Raw genomic sequence first — 24,242 nt, 5'->3', positions numbered from 1 at the left:
TGGAAGCTGACTGGAGAGAAAGTACAACAGTTCAAAGAATTACTCAGGGTTCTAGCACCCCAAGAAGATGAAGAAATAGGTGGAGTTGAAGAAGAATGGCAGCGTCTAAAAATGGCATGTGTTAGGACTACAGAAAAGATATGTGGCCGAGCCAGGTATGGAAATAAGGTACATAAGAAAAGCTGGTGGTGGAATGCAGAAGTCCAGGAAGTCATCAAAAGAAAAAGGAGTGCAGGAAGAAGTGGGAGACAGAAAAGAATGACCAGGCTAGGAAGGACTACTGGTTGGCTAACAAAGAAGCTCAGAAAGAAGTTGCAATAGCAAAGAATAGGGCATCAGCGGCACTCTACCAACTTCTGGAAAGTGACTTAGTAAGGGGCACAAAGAAACTATATCAGGTTGCAAAGACAGAAAGATAAAGAAGTCAGACACCCTTCATAAGGGATGTCAGCAACAAGCTGCTCACCAGCCCAGAGGACATCAAAGGCAAATGGAAGGAGTATTTCCAGCAACTTCTGAATGAAGAAAACCCCACAGAAGCTGTACTGTCCCAGAAAAAGCCTATGATGAGAGAAGAAGAGGAGCCCACCCTAGAAGAAGTAAGAACAGCACTAAGGAAGACAAAGTCAGGGAAAGCAGCAGGCTCAGATAAGGTCACAGCAGATATGATAAAGATGCTTTGTGAGATAGGGGAGAAATGGCTCCTGAGAGTGCTAATAGCAGTGTGGAGAGAAAGGCATATCCCAGATGACTGGAGAATAAGCATACTCATGCCAGTGTACAAAAACAAAGGGGACATCCACAACTGCGGGCAATACAGAGACATCAAACTCCTATCACATTGCATGAAAGTTCTGGAGAGGGTGATTGATAAACGGATACGCAGAGTAGTAGAATGTAAGATGGGAGATGATCAGTTTGAATTCAGATCAGGATGCATCACAACTGACCCAATGTTTGCATTGAGACAGATACTTGAGAAGAAGTTAGAGATGAGGAGAGGTCCAACTGGGCATTCCTAGACTTGGAGAAAGCATATGACACGGTCCCAAGAAAGCTGATCTGGGCAGTACTGCGGTCGTTTGAAATCCCAGAAACATTGGTACAATTAGTGCAGGCTACATACAAGAACCCAATGACTCAAGTACGGACAGTGTTTGGCCACACAGAGGGATTCTCATTGGGTGTGATTTTACATCAGGGTTCAGCTCTGAGCCCACTGCTGTTCATACTGGTGATGGACTACATTAGCAAATAGGTTGGAGGGGACGGATCAACAAAGCTGCTGTATGCAGACAATGTGGCATTACAGGCAGACTCTGAGCTAGAACTTCAGCAAAGGATAGGAGCGTGGAATGCAAATCTGAAGGCACATGGGATGAAACTAAGCACAGAAAAGACGGTGGTAATGGCAGCAAATTGGGGAAATCAGAAGACGCTGAGAATAGAGATAGAAGGGAAGATACTGGAACAGATAAACAGCTTTAAGTATCTGGGAGGGGTGGTTGAGGAGAAGGGTAGTCTGAATGAAGAGGTCAAAGAAAGAATCAGAGGGGCTGTAGCCAACTGGCATAGAGTATCAGGTGTAGTCTATGACAGAAGAATGCCAAAGAAGCTGAAAAGTAAGGTGTAGAAGACAGTGGTGCGACCAGTACTACTATATTTTACAGAAACCTGGGCAGTAAAGGCAGAACAGTTGATGAAGCTAGAGGTGATGGAAATGAAGTGCCCGAGAAAGGTGATAGGATGCACACTGCAGGACAGACAAAGAAATGAGGACATAAGAGCAGAAGCCAAAGTAGCTCCTACTGCAGAAAAGAAGAGAACAGATTACGGTGGTTTGGGCACATGTGTAGAAAAGCAGAAGACAATCTGGTGAGGAAGATTTGGGACAGACAGGAAGAAGGTAAGAGGTGGATGGATTGTGTGAAAGAAGATCTGTGGTAGTCAGGCATGAGTGCTGAGGGCAGGAGTGTGGCACTGAATGGAGAGAGTTGGTAACAGTTAACACGATACCCTGACCCCATGTAGAAAAACGGGAAAAAGGGGGGCTGCTGCTGCTAATGATGATTATAAGAAGTGTTACAACTATGTTCATAAAACTTGTGTGTATAAAATCACTATTCTTATCTAGTATTGTATCATATACCCTTGATATGTTCTCACGTCTTTACCCAAAAGGTCAAAACATGTTCCTTTTCCCCTGTAATAAATATCCCTGTTTATGTAGCAAATGTTTAATCTTTGCTATACTGAGACTATAAATTGTTTTTTTTCTTGCTTAAAATCTCTAGTTCATCTCTACCTTGTACTTTTTCGTAGTCTGTAAGATACCGCTGATATATACATTTTTGTTGTGCTCAGTATAGCTTTTCTATACTTATATATTCTTGTTTTTATATCTCTTTAAAATGTTTCCACCACTCCTTCCAGTTAGTATAAAAAAGGTATCATAGTATAATGACCATGCCATAATTGTATAACATTTCTCAGAACATTTTCAGTATGACAAAAGGCATCAGTAGAACATGTCATGCCTTTTCCTTGTCTAATATAACCTTCGGCTCAGTAAATGTTACCTACAAAAAGCAGTGATCAGACATATAATTCTGTTTTGTCATCTGCCTTTAAAAAGGCTCTCAGAAAAGTAATATAATCAGTTTCAGTTTTAGAGTATTTATTTCATAAGTCAATAAGTTTTCGGCCCCCAGTGCAGTTACCCACAAGCTATCATGTCCTTACACATAAAGACTTCTTTTCCCCTTTTTCACTTGTTTTCTTTAGACTACAATAAAATCTACAGTAATAATAATAACTAAATCTTACTCTTTTCCAAGCCTCTATGCAACTGCAATACACCCTCCTGAAGGCTAATCCAACACAAGAGCCTACCTCCCTAAGCCTCTGTAGCACATTTGTATACTGCTCTACAGTTGCATTGTGTACAAATTGTATATAGTATAAATATGTTCTGCTATGAAAATGCCTGGCACATATATTGTACCTATGCTATACCATGAAACTCTTATACTTATTCCACTCCAGCTTTGTATCCTTTATAATTATTAGCTATTTTATAGCATCTTACTCAACTGTCTCTTCCATGTTACTGTATGACCTACTATTAATACTATGTACGACCAGTGTTGTTTCTTACTGTATGGAGCTTTTCTCCCCAGGACTCCGCTGAAAACGGACACTAGTGGTCCAGACGGACTATCCTGGTAAATAAATGTTAAATAAATAATAAATAAATAAACCTGCAAATAAACACCCTCTATCATTCAAAGTAGTGTATGCATACAAACCAATTAATCTCCATAATTTTTCTCCATATCATAATATTACAAAGTACACATCTTCCTGGCTTAATCATTTATAGTGTCTAAAATGTCAATATCTGAATTTGTAATGTGTACGCTATCCCCAAGCAGAGATCCATACCAAAACTCATTATTATTTTTGACCAGATTTCTTCCATTTCTGTTTGTTGCATTTCATTTAAATGTCTTATATCTAGTAACCAAAGTAAATCTGCTTTCTGATTGAAACTCTGTTCGATACCCAATAGTCTCACAGAATCAATAATGCTATTCTCAGTGAAAGACACAAGTGTTAAAATATCATTTCTTTATATTTTTTCATTTTTTTTTTTCAGTGTATGTTTTATTTCCTAATTCTGTTGCTTATAGAAATAGTTTTGACATTAGTTACCTTATTTGCCCCCCAGTCTCCTTAAATGAAATCCACATATATATGTCCAACATCAATATTGAATACAGTGCTGGTGTTATCTTTTTTATTTTTCATCAGGCATATGCTTAGTCTTAATAGTTTTAGGTTAGCTCCTCTACATGTTGTCAGAGTACAATTCCTTGAGCATCAGTAACCTGAAGAAAAAGACACCTAAGAATACATCAGTCATTGTTTTCCATAGGAAATCATTGCTAATGCAATTTCAAATTTCATTTGAATTTAAACCTGTTATTGTTGTGTCTTTCGGCTTTTTCCAGTTAGGGGTCACCACAGCGGAACTCCGGTCCGCTGATGAGTGGTAGTTGATTTTTACGTGCCGAGTTACCAGCTCTGACGCACAACCTTCAACAAAGTTACGCCATGTATGTACGTTAATAGCCAGTCATATATAATTACACCACCTGTGCCTTACTGATAACTATCTCAGTAGACTGTAAATCTGTATTTTATTTAAGCTCTACAATTCTCTGTAAATCAAAATATTTCATTTCATACGACAAAATGGAAGGTAAGCCCCCTTATAGGTTCATAGGTTCATAGGTTGGTACTAGGCTATCAGCCCTAGGGCCTATACAAGACTAGTCATAACAATTCCCTGGTTATTTCTTCCCACATTATTTACTTTCCTGGACCCCTGTCTAGCAGTGCGACTGACGTGATCCCTGGGGTGAATTTCCTTTCTCCCATCCAATCGTCAAGGTTCCTCTTGAAGAGGTCCAAAGAGGCACTCTGCTTGACATGTATGGGCAATCTATTCCAGAGTCTGGGGAGTCTCTGGGTCAGGAACCTATCCCTCCAGCATGTTTTGTTTATTGTGATGACAAGGTTTAGATCCCTGGAGCGTGTAGCTCTGAGGGATTGGGATTTCTTTAAGTGTAGCATGTCCAACAGCTCTGGGTTTGACATGGCCTTGTATGTTAAGCAGAGATCGCCTCTGAGTAGGCGATATGCGACAGAGTATACCTGGAGTTTTTAAGGCGGTCAGCGTAGGGCATCTGCTTTAGGCCTGTGATTCTTTTAGTGAGGTATTTCTGAGGCCTTTCCAGTTGTTGCAGATGTCTTGAGAGGTACATACCAAATGGGGCGTTGTATTCTATAATGGGTCTAATGAGGGATGAGTACAGTGGGACAATGACCTCGTTTTTTCTGGATGAAAAGCCCTTCGTGATGAGGTGTGCCACATAGAAGGATTTCCTGACTGTTGTGGCGATGTGGTTATCGAAGGTGAGACCACTGTCCACCTGTGTCCCTAAGTCTCTTATCACACTTTCTGTGTTTAGTGTACTGCCACCTATATGGTAATTCATGGATACATGTTTTTCCCAAAGGGATAACAATACATTTCTTGGCATTGAGCTTGAGCCCATGCCTCTGGCACCAAGCATCTGTTTCTGTAAGGCCCTTTTGTAAGAGTATCCACATCATTTGGGGATTCAATAATGGCTCCCAGTTTGCAGTCATCTGCAAACTTTGTTAGCCAGAGTCCCTTAGTGTTGACCTGTACTTCAGAGAAGTAGATGCCAAACAAGAGCGGCCCCAGGACTGAACCCTGAGGTACTCCACTTGTCACTTGTCTGGAGCTGGATTTGGAGTCGGCTACTTTTACAGTATGGGTTCTATCAGTAAGCCATTTAGCAACCCATTGGGTGACATAGGGATTAATGTCCAACTTAGTAAGTTTATCTATGATTCCAGAGTGGGGGATGGTGTCAAAGGCCTTGGCAAGGTCTAGATAGGCTGTGTGGACCACCTTACCCTTGTCCATGGCTCTGGAGACTGATTCAAAGAAGTCAATCAGGTTCAGGAGACAAGATCGGCCCTTCACAAACCCAAACTGGGTGGGGTCCACTGTTTGAAGGTTGCCAATGTCTTTGTTTATAAGTTCCATGATAATACGCTCCATGGCCTTGCAGATAAGGCTTGTCAGACTGATGGGACGGTAGTTTCCGGGATCCAAGGTGGATCCCCTTGTGGATTGGGATAACTGTAGCTCTGTACCACTCAGTGGGCACGAAACCTGAGGTGAGGCTATGATTAAACATGACACTTAGGTGAGGTGCCAGTTCATATTGTAGTTCATGTAGTACACAGCCCGGGATGTCATCTTGTCCCATGGATGCTGTATTCTTGGCTTTAGAGAGTGCGTTTTGTACCTGTGTGGCCGTTATTACTGGAATTTGGCAATCTTCCGGTATTGAGATGGGCCATTTAGGGGTGAGAGGGGGGTGAAGTTGGCACTGAATCAATCTGCCAGGATATTGGCAATATCCTTTGGATCAGTATATGTAATGCCATTCTGTTTTAGCTCGGAGCAGATCTGAGCATTGCCATTTAGATTCTTGACATAGTTATAGAATGCTTTGTGGTTGTCTTTGGAATCTTTGGCAATTTTATTTTCATAACTAGCTTTGGAGGATTTTATGAGGCATCTCAGTTTCTTACTGAGGCTAGTAAGGGAGTTTTTTGCATCCTGGGATTTTCCTCTTTTCTGCAAAAGTTTCTTCCTTTTGTTGTAAAGTTTGTTTATGGCAGGGGACCACCAGATTGGCTTCCTTTTTGGATGAGAGCATTTTGGTTCTATTTGGGATGGCACGATTCATGCATGAGTGGATGTGCTCGTACAGTGCCTTAGTGTAGGATTCAGCAGTTGAACTTTCAGTTCCGTCTGCATGGGTGTTATGAAGTTTGTCACTTCTGACTTGAGTAGCATGAAGTTGGCTTTGGAGAAGTTTTTATGGTGGTTTCTTTACTGGGGGTGGGGTGGGATGTGGATGTTAAGGGTGATTAGCTTATGGTCAGACCTGACTAACGAGGGGTGACCATAGGTATGGAGCATTGATTTCCCATGTTGGTAATGACCAGGTCTAGGATATTGGAGCCCTGGTGGGACTATGGATTAGATGATCCAGGGCATTGGAATTTATGAATTCCAAGAACCGTTCTTAAAGGTGTTGGGACATGAGTAGTTTTCCCAGTTAATGGTAGGGTAGTTAAAATCACCCAGTATTAGGGTGTTTGGTTCTATCTTAATATTTTCCAGTATGTTTAGAAAGGTGTAGTTTGAATCTTGTGGCATGGTGGGGATCTGTAGCAAGCTACAATTTGGATTGCAGTCTTACCTAGTGTTAGTTGCACTTGGAGAATTTCAGACACATTGTGTTGGCCAACTAGCCTGGTGGTGTGAATATCCTTGGTGAATATTGACACTCCTCCACCTTTAGTGTTTCGGTCCTGGTTTGGTGGCCGAAAAGTGTGGTAAGAGTTGTAGCCTGTTATTGCAGGGGTGCTCTCTGGAGCCTTGAACCAGGTCTCAGTTACTGCACAGATATCGATGTTCTCCATTTTTAGGAGTGCCTCGAGAGAGTGCATTTTGAGGTTTAGACTTCTAGCATTGAGTAGCATTACCTTCAGATTTTGCATGCTTGTACCTGTTACGGTGGTGGTTTTGTCCTTTGAAGTTTGCCTAAAAAGGCACTATAGGGGTGGCAAGAGCCTTAGCCAGTAACCTGAATCCCAGGGGCGACAGGTGCAGACCATCTCTGGCAAAGCATCGTGGTCTGTCAATCATGTCATCCCAGGCAGACAGGTACTGGATCCCCTTTGAATGACACCATAAGCTTAGCCAATTGTTGAAGTCAATCATTTTATCCTTATATTGTGGTATCATTCTGGGCGAAGGCAGGATGCTACTCAGGGCTAGGGTCATACCTGCCTGGGCCACATGATCCGAGAGTTCTTCCATGTCTCTTTTCATGTAGTCCAGGGAGGTACGTCTCAAGTCATTCACTCCAACATGGACAATGACAGAGTCATATTTGTACTTGTTGTGGAGTGACTTGAGTGCATGCGTTATGTGGCGGATCCTGGCACCCAACAGGCAGCTGACTGTAATTTTCTCCTTATTCAACCTGGTGAGAGGGACATCAGTGTGCCGGACTATAGAGTCACCTATGACTAAAGTGTTAGGTACATTGTCTTGCCTTAGGGGCTGTTGCTGGGTGGCACACTGGTGTTGTGAACTATGTGACACATTGGTTGTGATTGGTGTTTGTTTGCGTTTCAGCTTCAGAGGTCTTTGTTGCTTGGGCAGGTTACAGTTAAGAGCCTCTGCATATGTAGATTTAGTGTTGCTATATGTGGGTGTTGGTGGTTCGGGTTTAGAAGGGCTATGTGTTGCTTGAGATGTAGTGTGGGTGTTAACCTTCTCCTCTTGACTGTTTAGCACAATCTTGGGTGGAGAGAGCTTTGCTTCCATTTTGGCTATGTAAGTGCATCTCTCACAGGTTGTAGTGTTGGGTGGTAGGAGGAGAGGGTTGTCTGTGTACATGAGGCAATTGCTGCATTGCCCCAGTATGCCCAGATTCACCAGGTGGACAGGAGAAATCACCGGAAGCTGACCCTTGGACATGCTTGGTTTGGGGCTTTTTTTTTTTTCTTTGTAAAGTATAGGAGCTGTTTCCTTAGCAAGGTACTTTGCAATTATAGGCTGTTTAGTGCCTACTATTAATTTCTCCTTGTTAACAAGGAGAGTTCAGTGTTTGTATGAGTTTAAGGCTTCCTAGTGCTTTCCAGCAGGTATTAGAGAAAGTGCTAGTCACAGGGATGCTTAAAGGTAAGATTGAAAAGAATGCACTCTGCAGTGTGCACTAGAGAAGTTAGATGTGAAAGTAGGTAACTTGAGTTTTACCTGTTTAAAAAGTTAAGGTTTAGTGGAGAGTTACTATTTTTAAAACAGCAAGATGGATTGAAAGGGGTGGTCACTTTTGTATTTTGGTACTATGCTTAGTATTAGATATTCTAAAAACAAAGTAGCAGCTGTCTTATGCATATAAATAATAAACTCTTATTAAACACAAATAACTCTATTTGTGAGAGGTACAAATATTTAAAATATGCAGCATAAGGATTAAATCTCATCAAAAAAGTCAAAATTAAATATTGCATCATATAATAGCTCACCTTTAACAAAGAGTTACCATGAGACAAAGGGCTTCAATTCCAATGCACCACACCACTCCACAAATAAAATGTTTTAGTGATTGGTGACTCCACAGTGAGACACACAGATTTCCCTAGACATATCAAAGGGCCTTAAGACCTTTGAAATAGGTAAACATAACTCTCATATGTGGGGTTGAATGACTTGGGGTGAAAAACCCTGAGGGAGATTCAAAGAGACATGTCTGTGCTCTTTATGCAAGTCACAAGTGCAGGCATGGACTTGTTACTAAGCATAATCCCTATTTTTCCATGAGTGATGCCTAGGTAGAAAAAAAAGGTGATTGTCTTCAACAGCTGGATAAATAATTAGTGCCATTCTAGTGGAATCACCATGGAACAAGATGACTGATATTCCTACTTGCTTTGCAAGAGATGATCTGCACATCTTGTTCAAAGGCTTTCACTTAATGGCCAAAAGTTTTGCCTTTTTAGGGAAATGTCACTTAATGAACATTCCAAAGTAGAAGACATATCATTATCAAAACAAGTCCAAATTAAGGTGACTCTGATCAATGCCATAAGTCTAAGCAACAAGTTACCTGACCATGGGGTGCTATTACATTTGTAAAGAAATTTATATATTTGTAATCACTGAAGATGATTGAAAGGTCCCAAAAACACTTCCTCTATATCTGGGTTTAGTGCCTACCATCCTTTCAGACCCAGTGTCAACTGAGGTGACACATCCATATTTGTCAGAGACCATATCATCTCTAGACAGATTCACAGAGAAACACAAATAGAACTTATCAAACTCCATATCATACTAAACAAAATCAATCTATTTGTTTATTGCCTGTTACAGGACACCTTTCATGACCCCAGGTGTTCATGTAAGGTTTCAAAATGACATCAATGAATTCCATCATTCTGGGAGACTTTAACTACCTATCAATTGACTGGGGTATCTACACCCTCAACACAGGATATGAACAGAAGATTTTTTTTATCTAATTAATAAAGACTCAAGGGACCAAACTGCTAGTAGCCCCAGCTAGAGGACAAAGCACTCTTCACTCTTGACCTGGTATTTATAAATGTAGCATCATCAGGCACGACCCCACTGGTTACTCTATGATTAAGTCAGACCATAAGCTCATAAGCTTTTCCCTCAAATGATCTAAATTCCTGAAACAATCAATCAGAATTCAAATAAGTCAAGTGCACACTTCTCAAATTCTATGATGAACTCCCAAAATTCACTTATAACAAAATCACTCCAGATATTGCCTCAGCAGATATATTTAATAGAGATCCAAATGTAATCAGAAGTTTAAAAGTAAACCACACTGGTGGTCTATCAACATAAATAAAATCTACAGTAAAAAGAAAAAAACTCATTAGCATAAACAATACATCTATAGACCCCCCCAGAGAAGTAAACTATCAGGAATTTGATCAATAATTTAAAAAAGATTATTAGATCTCTTAAGTCAGTCCATGAGCTTAGGCTGGCATATGAAGTCAAGAACAACCATAAATTCTTCTTTTATTATGTTTTTAAATCACTTTTCAAAGTTACAGAAAAACCGCCAGTTTTGGATAGGCACATGATTCATTTAGAGATTGTAGTGGTTACTCAAGTGACAGGAGGGCAATTGCTATAGTTGTAGGGAAGATAAATATTATTGTTTAGAGAAATAGCTGTTTTTTTGTTGGTTCTTTCTTTCCCCTTGTTTATGTTATATATTACATGGAGCTGTGCTTAACTTGTTACATCTGACTGACACCTCCAGGTGCATCTGCAGTTAAATCCTATTGACACCTCTAGGCATCGAATATTGCTTGTTCATATTTGCATCAATAATTCCAAAACCATATTATGTACCAGGTTGTTAAAGATTTCATCTTAAAGCTTACACAATAGCAAACTCATCTGCATTAAATTTGACCTCTGTCTAGTGCAGGTAAACAGATATTAGATGTTGTCTTTTTATATTAATTTATATAGATATAATTTTCACATTTTTCTTAATTTTTCAACAACCTAGTAACACAGGCAGAACTTCTTAGCCTCATAAGAAAGCTCTCCACTAAATAAAAATGCTGCTGACAGTATGTGTGTAACTTGATGGTTGCTGAGATATTGAAAGCTCTTTACCAAATATTACAAATGTAATAGTTACTATGTTTAATGTGACTTATAAAATGTGGTTTAAGACCTGGAACCTAAAGAAAACTACCACTATAAAAATAGTTTATGAAAGAAGTAAAAACTGCAAATTCTTCAGCACAATCCCTATAGTTCTATAGATATGAACATTTGTTTGAAATGTAAGGACATCATTTGATTCTGTCAAAAGGCTTAGACTCCACCCATTGGAAGTTACAGTGCAAACCTCCAGAGTGCCATTGGAGTGAAGGAGTTAATGAATAAGGGTTAAAATATGCACTCCACAGATGCTGGCACTAGAAAGCTTAGAAACAATATTCAGCAATGTACAGAGTCCACGCTAAATGGAAACAAATACTTGGACACAGTGGGCATTACCAATGTACTAGCAAATAAATTTAGTGCAAATTTCACTCCTAAGAAACTGCCCATATCACTATTTCTCAAATCCACTATAATGACTAAAGAACATTTGCTAGGGTGCTGTCCAAGACTAAGAACACTTCATCCATGGAACCAGCTAACATACAAGGTTGTTTGTTAAATAGTAGTAAACATGTCCTAGTAGAATTTCTCCATAAGCTATTTAACCTGAGCCTAGCTACAGTCTCAATCCTAGAAGTATGATGTACAGCACTGGTGATACCACCCCATAAAGGTAGCTGTACTACTGACCCTAGAAACTGCAGGCCCATCACCTTGATAAATCTCATTTGTAAGGGCATGGAACAGATTTTAATAGACTTGATTAAGATAGGCATAAAAAAATCTCATCAGTTCAGATCTGCTGCAATTTGGTTTTGTAAAAGTTAGATCCTGTCTAATGAACCTGGAAAACATCTTCATAAAGATAACAAAGACAGCACTCAGAGCCTACCTCAATTTGGCCAAGGCATTTGGCACCATCATCAACATCAGCCCCCTTTTTCCTATTTTCTACATGGGGTCGGGGTATCATGTTAACTGTCTCCATCTCTCTCTATTCAATGCCGCACTCCTGCTTTCTTCAAAACTCATGCCTGACTGTCACAGATCTTCTTTCACAAAATCCATCCACTTCTTTGTTGAACACCCTCCTTTCCGCTTACCTTCTTCCTGTCTGCTCCAAAACTTCTTTGCTAGATTGTCTTCTGTTTTTCTGCACATGTGTGTGAACCACCATATCTGTTCTCTTTGATCTTTTCTGCAATTGGAGCTACGTTGGCTTCTGATCTTATGTCCTCATTTCTTCATCTGTCCCACAGTGTGCTTCCTAACACCCTTCTCAGGCACTTCATTTCCATCACCTCTAGCTTTCTCATCTGTTCCGCCTTTACTGCCCAGGTTTAGTAGTACTGATCAAACCACTGTCTTGTATACCTTACTTTTTAGCTTCTTTGGCATTCTTCTATCATAAAGTACACCTGAGACTCTATGCCAGTTGGCTGTAGGCCCTCTGATTCTAGATTTGACCTCTTCATTCAGATTTCCCTTTTCTGTAACCACCCCTCCCAGATACTTGAAGCTATTTACCTGTTCCACTATCTTCCCTTCTGTCTCAATTCTCTTCTGATACTTCTGATTTCCTCAGTTCGCTACCATTACCACTATCTTATCTGTGCATAGTTTCATCCAATGTGCCTTCAGTTTTGCATTCCATTCCCCTGTTCTTTGCTGAAGTTCTTGCTCAGAGTCTTTCTGTAATGCCACATCATCTTTATACAGAAACTTTGTTGATCTGCCTTCAACCTGTTTGCTAATGTAGTCCATCACCAGTATGAACAGCAGTGGGCTCAGAGCTAAACCCTGGTGCCCACTCACTCCCACTGAGAACCCTTCTGTGCGGCTGAACACTGTTCATACTTGAGTCATTGGATCCTTGTACATAGCCTGCACTAATTCTACCAATGTTACTGGGACTTCGAACCACTGCAGTACTGCCCAAATCAGCTTTCTTGGGACCTTGTCATATGCTTTCTTCAAGTCTATGAATGGACTCCTTCCTCCTCTCTAGCTTCTTCTCAACTATCTGTCTCACTGTAAACATCAAGTCAGTTGTGCTGCATCCTGATCTGAATTCAAACTGTTCATTTCCCATCTTACTTTCTACTCTTTACTCTATGTATACATTTCTCAATCACCCTCTCAAGAACTTTCATGAAATGTGATAGGAGTTTGATGCCTCTGTACTGCCCACAGTTGTGGTTGTCCCCTTTGTTCTTGTTCACTGGCATGAGTATGCTTATTATCCAGTCATCTGGGATATGCCTTTCTCTCCACACTGCTATGTGTACCCCTCAGGAGCCATTTCTCACCTATCTCACCCATCACCCCCATACTAACATACTTAATAAACTAAATGCATTATAAATAGACCCCAATGTAGTAAGATGGGTAGCAAATTGGATAAAATATGCAATCCACATGGTGCATGTATAGAGGCAGCATCATAGAACATATAGGTGGCCAGCAGTGTCCTGCAAGGTTAAGAGCTGGGAATGCTTTTGTTTGGAATTACTTCTCTGCCTTTAAGTGAAAAAACTTGATCTATGGTCAGCCAAATTTGCATATGACTGCAAACTGGGAGTCATTGCCAAATTCTCCTCCAACCCAAAAGCTTTCTGACAGGAACTTATACTTATAAATGTCTGGTGCATTGAAAATGGGCTTATGTTAAAGCTAAAAGAAAATCAACATTGGCAGGCAAACTGTCCCCCAGTAAATAGCATTGAAATACCTAATTCAAAATAAAAAATTAGTTGGAGACCTGGGAACCTGGGTTGATAAGTCTCTTTCCTTTGATCACCAAGTACCAACTGTTACCAGCAAATCCTTTTACTTGGCACAGCTGATCTCTAGAAGAATACTGTCCAGATCTAAAGATGTTATTGCCCCTTGTATTCAGCATTGGTTAGACTAATTATAGAATACAATGTCTCCTTTGTAATGTATTTTGCTGACATATCAAACAGTTGGAAAGACCCCAGATATTCCTAATAAAGAAGATTACAGGCTTAAAGTCCCTAAGCTACCAGAAATACTAGAAGCATTGTCCCTCTTTTCTGTGTCCTATAGGCTCCTCAAAAGAGAACTGTCTTGCCTTCCAAGCAATCAGAAATATAATAGACTCCTCAAAGGTGGTCTATGCCTTGCCTTCCAAGCAATCAGAGACCTAATAATCCAGGATCTCATGCAGCTTCACAAAGCAAACAGTTCCACAAATACCAGAACAAGGGATCTAAACCTGCTTCAGCAGATGAATAAAATGAGATGGATAGACTGAGAGATTACTCAGTATCTCCCTCACCTCAGGAATATACTGCCCCCTGCAGATAAACCAGTGTGATGCCCGATTTTCCTTGGAACAGGATCTGGACAGTTTGATGGGGATCCATAAAGCTCTCCTTGAAAGGGAAAGGTACAGACTAGGGTGTGATCTGGCAAGACATAATGGTCACAAGACTCAGTAGCCTTGAACTTCCCATGATTCCTATGACACACTCATGAGTATTAGAAAAAAAATATTTTAATTGCCTTGCTGATCCTAATATGTGTCACTTGTTATGCATCTATGATGATGCACGCATTGCATTTAGACAGAATAATAGCCTTTTAGCTTCATCTGTGAATAAAGGACATTGAAAGAAAGGGTCTAATGACTGCCTCACCCAACAGGGATGACTAAGGCACCCACATCTATTTTATTTAATTATTACTGTTTTATTTAACTAACATTTGTTTACCAGGAATGTCTAACTGGAACAGAGCCCATTTTCAGTGGGGTCCCAGGGAGAAACACTCCAGACACATGTCTTTGGAATGTGAGAGGAAACTGGAGCACCTGGAGGAAACCCACACAAATGCAGGGAGGACATACATACTCTGCACAGAATGCATCTCGGCCGAGAATTGAACCAGAGAACCTCTTGCTGTGAGGTTGCACTGACCGCTGCACCACTGCCCTCAACTTTACACATAATGCTGGCCTATTTTTCTATAAAGGGCTCCATGTTTCTCATCCCAGCTCCTTAATTGAAATTCAGCTCCATTCTCACAAATCTGGGTAGATGTACTTTACCCTTGACTTTATTCTAGTGCTTTTAACCAAACATTTAAGCAGTAAAATAATACTGGACAAATAATGGGAAAGATTAAAATGATACAACACAGGTAAAACAACAGATAAGAATGCAATTCATTAAAATAATCTCAAAAGACCAAATAACTGCAGCAGGAAAAGTTATTAAAATTAATAAAACAATAAAACCGATTGCTGGTTTTAAAATGAATCAATAAAAGGAAGACTGAAAAAAAATGAGTTCACCTTTTACTAAAGCGTGGATTAAAAAAGATACTGAATGCATATTGCCTATGGTTTACGTGTTAAGTAGTGATCTGGACATCTTAAATGGCAATAGCAGCCCTTACATAACATCAAAATCCATGTTTCTACAAAGATGAGATGAGTCTACTCTGTGTTAATATTTCCCAGCTAAATTCTTGACATGTTTAAGAATTTAATTTGTGTGTTTCTAATGCATAATTATTTAATTAAGAAAAGGCTCAGTTCATGCAATTTGAGGTTTCTGTGTTTTATCTAAAAGCTAGTATGACATTCAGGTGGCCTTCATTTAACTATTTTTATGTCAGTTGTATTTTTTTACTGATTTGTTAAGTGGGTGAGCAGGCTGATTCAAAAGGTATTTTCTTAGGATTCAGTCGTGCATGGCAATGAAAAGAGCAACTTAATTAAATAACTAAAATACAAGTGCAAGTGGCAAAATGTACACATTAAAAATGCACTGCTGTTTTGAAAGATAGTTGAATGGAGACATCAGATAATTACTTTACTTGTTGCAGTTGTTTGGTGTTTTTAGAGGATTAATCAATGATATATAAAAGAAATATGCTACAGAGATAATTGGAGAAGAATAATAAATACTTTAAAGGACTGAGCCATGTGGAAGGTAAATGCTGGACTAGGACTCAACTTAAATGATTTGAATATTAAATATCGGGTGAAATTAATGGATTTACTATCACTACAGAGCCATCTGGTGTGTTTTGTACTAAGCAATGATGTTTACACGCAGACAGTAAATGCAGATTCGCATTCTGAGCATTACCTGCAGTCTGACAAATGCTACTGTATAAGCAATATTTTAATCAACGTTAGCACAGATCAATCAATATTGCATCATAGAATTGCTAAGTAGTTGCTCTGTTTTTATTACTGCTTTATATAGATGAATTCCAATATGTTTATCATGACTTCTGGTGAAAAGCACAACTTCTATTGCTGTATAGTTTCCCCTGTGGATCAAACATCTTTGAAAAAGCACAGACATGAGTGAATGTCTGAGAAAACTATAATTACCTAAAATACATATAAATAAAATAAGTGATTTATAACAAATTGTTTGGCCAAATCTCTTTAGTAACATACATTGAATTAACCATGCACAAAGTAGAATCCTACTGCTATTATAAAGTCTCCACATTAAGTCTATTGTCCATAGAGTGATAATGACAGTTTTTTTTTCAACTCATCATTATTAACAATAATGACTCTGTTCTTTTCTCTTCTAGGACACTGACAGACCTCCTCAAACAGCCAGGACATGGGGCAGTAGACCACATTTCAGATGGAGCTCTTCAGATCCAGCTTGGTGATGGTCTCTTGGCCAGGTCTACACGTAGCAGTATAGGTAATTCTTAATGCTGTGGTAGTATTGTCCTTACAAGGGGGTGAATAATGCAAATTACTTTCAAAGTATTTTTTTTTGCTTCCAAGCTACTATCTGTGAAACCACTCCTGCACATACAAGTTCATATTTATATATTTATTTTTTTATAATTTTTGTTTCTTTGTCGGTTTGTTTACTGTGATAGGGTACTAATCAGAAATGACCAATTTTAGGCCCATTCTGGATGGTTACAAAGATCCAAGAGAATAAAACAAAGGTATGAAGACAAGCAGACAATAGCAGTGATTACCTGTTGATCATAGACAGTGGTCATGCAGAAATAGAAATAAGCTACGTACAAATAAGAGAGATGTGCGAATTACAATATAAGCAAAGTTTTATATCAGCCAACAAGGGAAGTATTAACAATGGTATCTTAATATTCTAATCCCTTTGTGATAGGGTGTGGAGAATGTCAGGTGATATGGCAAAGGGTGAACCATTTCCACTGGTTTTGTTTGAGTAGATAAGATTTAAAATAGTATCTGAAATTAGTCTAGTTAGTGAAGTATTTAAGGTAGTGAGGTAGAAATTACCAAAGTCTGGGTGCTAAGAGGGAGAAGCTGTGTTTAATACATTGCAGTTTTGCTCTAGGGATTTGTAAAACTGGTCAAGATTGTGAGAGTGTTCTGACATTATAGGAGGTTAAGGTGGAAGTGACTTTGGCTGCAAGAGCTGTTAAAGTGTCTAAATGTAGAGGATTAAATAGCAGTGATCCTAGAAGGAGGTTGGCCCTTTTTTTCACTGGAAGACACATAGCTTTTTTAATAGGTTGATAGTGGTGTTCAGACATTGGGAAGTTAGCGATGAAACAACAGATTTTATTAGAATGAACTCATATTTTTGCTGAAGGCAATTACAAATATTGGGACTCTATGTGGGCAAAAAGGATTCCATTACAAAGTAATGCTCATACAGGTGCTGAAAGAAACTGAGAGATATTAATGACCCAGAAGTGCAGCTGTTTGATTTTGTGACCTGTGTTTTTTTCCTGATATGAAGTTGGAAATATTCTGTTTGGTCCAGCCAAATGCCAAGGTATCTATATAATATTATGAATTGCAATGGTATATTGTTTTGGTTATATATGTGGAAGGATGAGGGGACTTTGGACGTATCTGGTGAGTTCCAATAATCATAGATTTTGTTTTATCAGAGTTTAAAAGAAGTTTGTTAGAGCTGAGACAAGAGGAAATACAAAGAAGGTTATTTTGGAGTTGGTTCTAGAATTCTGAGGAAGACTGGCAAGATCTATGGATAACCATATTATCAGCATACAAAATAAGACAGAGGTGATGTAGGTCAAGAGGTAATCTATTGATAAGGCAGAGAAGAGTAGGGGTAAGGATGCATCCTTGTGGTACTATTTTCATAACTGGATCTTCTTGTGAATAGGTAGCAGTCAGTCATTGTCAGAAATGTCATACAATCCAGAAAGTTGTGCAACCATGCTAATGATGTGAAGTTTTTTTCCAACTGCTAACAGGTAGTTGAGAAGGATGGAATGTCAACAAGGCCAAAGGCACAAGTGAGGGCTACAGGAAGTGACCCTGTAAGGCTCTCCATGTCCATGTTAAGTAAAATTTCATCTGTCAGGGTCCAGAGAGAAGTCAGTGTACGTCTACCTAACCAGAAGTCATGCTATTGTAAGGAAAGAGGGTGATATTGTTTTATGTTTTAAGTAGGACAGTTGTATATGTTCTTTTCAATGAGCTTATCAAGTGTTGATAAGATGGAGACTGGGCAGACATTTAATGCCTCCTCATGGAATGAAGGCAGTACATACACAAAGATTCTTATGGTGGCAAGGCATGTTACTCAGTGGCTAGATATGCATGAGATTGTATGGGGAAGATGCTCCTTGTCGGTGGTACATTTTTCCTGTCTCAGGATTCACTGAGGTTAGAGCAGCAGTTATTTTATTGAAAACTAAAAGCCTTCTGACATATCTCTAAGTGCTATGTTTACAAGGAAATTAAAAAGATGTTCACTGCCAACTGTAAGACCATGCCGAGTCACAATAAAAGAATGTGTATGACTGAAACTTTTCCATTAGATGACTTGGTTATGCTTCTACTTTCAGTTCTTGCTAGAAAGAGTTTGATTCATTTATTTTTAACTCAAAAAAATAACAGAAACGATCCAAGCAGGAACTAGATGATGCATGGACTGTTTATTCAACGTAAGCGCTTTCGGTCGAGGTAATACCCCAACCTTCTTCAGACATACACAATTTGAACAATCATCCTGCCTTCTTTAAATATATCTCTTAATTGGATATTATTACCCAATTAAACAATAATTAAATCATTAATTGTGTTTACAAGAAAGCAGCAATTTTCCCCACATAAACTGACAATACAAATAATACCAATATTCATATATAAAAAATATCTATGTATTGATTAATTATATATTATAATTATGTACTTCCCACATAAAAAATGTGTACAATACACTGATATTATATACACACATTAAAAACATATATTAAAACATTATATTAAACATCATGCAAGAAATTTTTTGTAATAAAAAATTTTTTAGTTAATATTTATTTACCACTACCCTATATAATGAAATGTTTTACCTGCATACTAGTACTAATTACTTATCATGTCCCAGCAAAATAAGCCCAGGCAAACTAATACAAGAACTGACTCAACAGTTAACAAATTCACGAGCTATTGAGCTTACTTCAAATAAAACTCATTCTCCTGAACCATTTTTAAAAAACAAGATGTTACAACATCCTTTGACATTTGAGTACATCAAGTGTCTATAGGATTCTAATTTATTTGTTTATTTACAAATAAGCTATGTATAGTCAGCTCAAATATAACTGTTGTCATCTATTTAATGCTTTAATTTTCAGTATGCTTTTTATTGATGCATACTCATTCAATCCTGGAGGAATATGAGCCGACGTTCTGATTTGCCATAGTAACTCTTGCTCCTCCAACCAAAGTTGCCATGGACCCCCTCTGGTACTTATGTTAATTTGTTGAATGACAGAGAATAAAAAGAAATGGTCGGGTTCATCACATAAATGCCTGGCAAGAGCATTAGTTAAATCATTTCTACCAATGGCATAACAATGCTCGTATACCCTTTTCTTCAATGACCTTTCTGTCTTGCCTATGTAGAATGCGCAACATTTCACGCACTGTGCTACATAAATTACTCTCTTACTATCACAATTGTATTTGCCATTAATGCTATAGGTTTTCCCCTTTATGCATATTTTATTACCTGGCATAATGTGCATGCACTGAGAGCACATTCCACATTTAGACATGCCAAAATTTGCTATTGTTGGTTTGGCACTAGACTTATCTACCAAGCTCTTTAAATTCACTCCCCTCCTATAAACAAATTTAGGTTCAATACCTATTGCTTTCACTAACTCTGTATCTTCCAGAATGATATTCCAATTTTTGTTTATGATTCCTCTAATGTATTTGAAATCAATACAATAGGTAAAGATGAAGTTAATGTTGAAATCAGAAGTTTGCCTAGATAGTGACCCTGTTTCTTTCAACATTGTCCCCCCTCCTAACAGTGGACGGAAGTGACCAGCGTCTCTTTTTATGACCACCTCCTCTCTAATTTCATCAATTAAGGAGTTTGGGTAACCTCTCATGGAGAACTTAGTGCTTAAATTGTCACATTCAACCACAAAATCTTGCTTATCTGATACCATCCTTGCAGCCCTCACAAATTGTCCCTTTACTACACTTTTCTTTTGGTGAAAAGGATGGCAACTTGAAAAGTGTAGAAAGGAATTGGAATGTGTGGGCTTCCTGTATATTTCAGATTTGTACTTGTTATTGACAGTGTCCTTACTCAGCTTGACATCCAAAAAGCACATATCATTCTCTCCAACTAAGTAGGTGAATTGTAAAAAGCTTGTCATATTTGAAAGGCTTTCAATAAATTGAGGAATTAAGTCAACTGGCCCTTTCCAAAAGAAGCACATATCATCCTGGTACCTATTGTACCAAGTGACATTTTGTTGGTAATATCTATTTTGAAACAAATATTGGTATTCCCAATGTGCTAAGACAGAGTTTTCAAAGTTGCAACCACAAGGGGACCCCATTGCAATACCAGTCTTTTGAAGGTAGAATTGCCCTTTGAAAGTCAAAAAATTATTAAACAGAACCAATTCCAATAAAGTTTCTACAAGGTTCATCTCCTCATTAGAGGCATTTTTCCTTAACATAAATTCCCTTGTCCACTCAATGCCTAAGTTTTGAGGTATTACTGTATACAAATCTTTGATATCGACTACTAAAAATATACAGTCCTGATCATAAACCATTTTGTCAATGCCTTGTAAGAAGCTCCAGGAATCTTTGCAAATTTGTGGTTCTGTTTTTAGCAAGGGTTTAAGAATCCCATCCACTAGTTTGGCACACGAGTATGTAATCGACCCCCGACCATCTACAATTGGTCCAAAAGGGGGATTTTTTAAATCCTTGTGGATTTTTGGTGTGCCAAACAAAGTGGGAATTTTAGGCACCGGCATATTTAGATAGTTAAACATATCACTATCAACAGTCCCTTCAATAAAAAGGTCATCCAAAATGCCCTTGATTTTTTTATAGGCCATATGTATTTCATTTAGGCTAGATGGTACATAAATATTAGAGTCCAAATGTTCAAGCATTTTTCTATCATACAGATATTCATCCATAAATACTAAGCCCCCTCCTTTGTCCGGAGACATTACCCTTATATTACATTCATTAAGCAGAGAGATAAAAGCTAATTCGTCTCGAGAGATGTTAGTTCTCATGTTGTGAGAATTAGTTCTTTGTTCTACCATTGCCCTTAAATCATACTCACATATTTTCTCAAATATGTTCAGGGAAGAATGTAATGGGGGGTTAAAAATACTTGAAACTCTATAAGTGTTAAGAAGGGACGGTGTGTTGCCTAATCTAAATGCCAAATTTAATTTATGAACATATAATTTCAGATCTACAATAGTACTAACTAAATTACATTTACTATCAGGAACAAAAGTAAGTCCTCTGGAAAAAAAGTCAATAAGCTTTTGTTCAACTGTTAGTACAGTATAATTGTAGATCTTGAAATCTCCTTGCTGACTATTTAAAACAACAGGGCCACTATCTTCTATGTTTATTATCTCCTCCGTTGGTTCCTCTTCGGTCTCCTCTGCGATCTCCCTCTCCGGTTGGATGTGGAATTGTTGTTGTTCCTGCTCGTGCCTGGATTTGGGGCTTCCTCTGGCATGTGAAAACCCTGATTGTTTTCATTTCCATTATGGGCATGTTCACCTCGGTTGTAATTTCCCCCATTTGCATTAGCATTATTAGCATGATGACTTTGATTCCTGATACGCTCACTTCTTCTGATTTGTGGCATATCGGAATTGTCATCCCCATCTTGTGAATTCGCCTGAGAAGTAGAGTCAGCCCCTTGATTTTCATTTAAGTTACACACATGTGCTTGACCCAAAGGGGGAGGGGGTAAGCTCTATTGTTACTATACTCTTTGATGTCTCTATCAATTTTTCTTTTCTTATTGGCAACTAATTTGTTGATGGTTGCGTCAATGCTAGACAAAATTCTTGCATAGTCATATTTGTATCTTAGAAACTCAGAGTGCCCCTGTAAGAACACTTCCAGTTGTGTTAGCTCCTCTTGCAACATATTTAATTCAACATTATAAAAATTAATAAGAGAATTCAGGAATTCAGCACCTTATTTATCAAATAAACCCAATAATTCTTGATGGAATACTGAATTATTGATTAGTCCTGCAGGGTAACGCCACTGGCGTAACCCTTTTGGAATTATTTTTAGTTTAATGCATTCCTGAAGATACGAGACTTCCAATTGAAGTTTTTTAAACCGAAATAGTTTGTTATCAAACATATTAAGTTTATCAATAAAGGTAGACGAACTCACCATGGTATTGTCCATATTTTCATCACCATTAGTGTTTGCATTCTCCAGAGATGAAAAAAAATCCTTCTTGGCTAAAAAGTTAGCCATCGACGGTATTGGCGAAGTTTCATTTACCCCCTGGAGTCTCTGATTTGTAATAATCCCAGTACTACTGTTTGGTATAAGGTTAGCTCCATTTAGGTTCACTTCTGTTGAGTTTACTGTTTCTTGTGCCCTGTTTGGCGTGTTCCAGCCTGACATCCGCTGGCCAGGCTGAATAGATCCTATTGACGAAAAGTTCGATGTAACCACATTGTTGTTCCCACCAGGAACTGTCTGCTGACTACGACTGCTCCTGGCCACACATTCTTGTACTTGTTGGGTTAAATTATCCACCTTAGTTAAGAGTAGATTTACCAAAGTAGTAAGATTCATTGGTGAATCACTAATCGTGTTAACACCATCTTCGTCGTTCTGTATATCAGTTCCGTTTAGTCGTACACTAGCAGCAGGTTCTTCTTCTTGGGAAAATAACGGTTGTGACCCAGTCCTATGATGCACACTGTTCTGCTCCCCGGTACCGTTTCCGCTTGACATGACAAACTGGTAAAACACTAAACAAACCAAAACTAAACTCAAAAAAATAACAGAAACGATCCAAGCAGGAACTAGATGATGCACGGACTGTTTATTCAACGTAAGCGCTTTCGGTCGAGGTAATACCCCAACCTTCTTCAGACATACACATTTTTTATGTGGGAAGTACATAATTATAATATATAATTAATCAATACATAGATATTTTTTATATATGAATATTGGTATTATTTGTATTGTCAGTTTATGTGGGGAAAATTGCTGCTTTCTTGTAAACACAATTAATGATTTAATTATTGTTTAATTGGGTAATAATATCCAATTAAGAGATATATTTAAAGAAGGCAGGATGGTTGTTCAAATTGTGTATGTCTGAAGAAGGTTGGGGTATTACCGACAAAGCGCCACGTTGAATAAACAGTCCGTGCATCATCTAGTTCCTGCTTGGATCATTTCTGTTATTTTTTTGAGTTTAGTTTTGGTTTGTTCATTTATTTTTAGTTACAATCATATCCATGCAAACAATGTAATGTATCATGTCTAGAAGTTGTTTCATAAGATACTCTAGAGTTTTCTTTTTTCATTTCTTTAAGTCACATGATTAACAGCACCTGAATACTACAGTATACTCAGTCACCGATCTCTGCAATGGTAGCCAATATTATTTTTTTTCTCAATTTTTTTTTTTATTTTTCAAATACATTTGAATGAATTCCATAGATTTTATACATAACATCTTAAATAACTGTGTACACTATTTACATTAGCTTGACACTATAACAGACCTTAACGTATACAGTTACTTTATAAGTGTGTCCAATCCATTATCAGAGTGTCTGATCAATTATTGTATAGTGTCAATCAACGATAAGACTTTTCCCCAATGGTTGCTGATAAATGGCTTTGTATAAATTCTTAGTTCTTTCATTTTAATTTCCAATAATGCTGTGGTCTTCAGTAGGCTGTAGAAGTCTTCCAAAGTTGGTATTGTGCTTGTATTTCATCTTCTTGTTATACATTTCCTTAAAACTGCAAGTATAGTCCATACTAGATACATGTTTGACCTATTCAAATGAGGACCTTTGTTCACATTTAATAATACAAGAGTGTTAGTTAAATAAAATGATTCAT

At 38.3% G+C, this 24,242-nt stretch overlaps 1 protein-coding gene across 1 annotated transcript in view; it reads left to right on the top strand.

Moving 5' to 3' along the window:
• The window catches only part of SHISA8 (shisa family member 8), a 1,285,711-nt gene that overhangs the window by 883,490 nt on the left and 377,979 nt on the right, over window positions 1–24,242 (top strand). The window contains exon 4 of the mRNA XM_044075429.1: window positions 16,439–16,557. Coding sequence (XP_043931364.1) covers window positions 16,439–16,557 — 119 coding nt within the window. The remainder of the gene's footprint in view (window positions 1–16,438; window positions 16,558–24,242) is intronic.

This window comes from Protopterus annectens, chromosome 1.part1 (genome assembly GCF_019279795.1).
Source record: "Protopterus annectens isolate FY-2018-M chromosome 1.part1, PAN1.0, whole genome shotgun sequence".
NCBI classification, from domain to species: Eukaryota; Metazoa; Chordata; order Ceratodontiformes; family Protopteridae; genus Protopterus; species Protopterus annectens.
The sequence above is the reverse complement of the archived record's forward strand: the minus strand, read 5'-3'. Positions and strand labels throughout refer to the sequence as shown.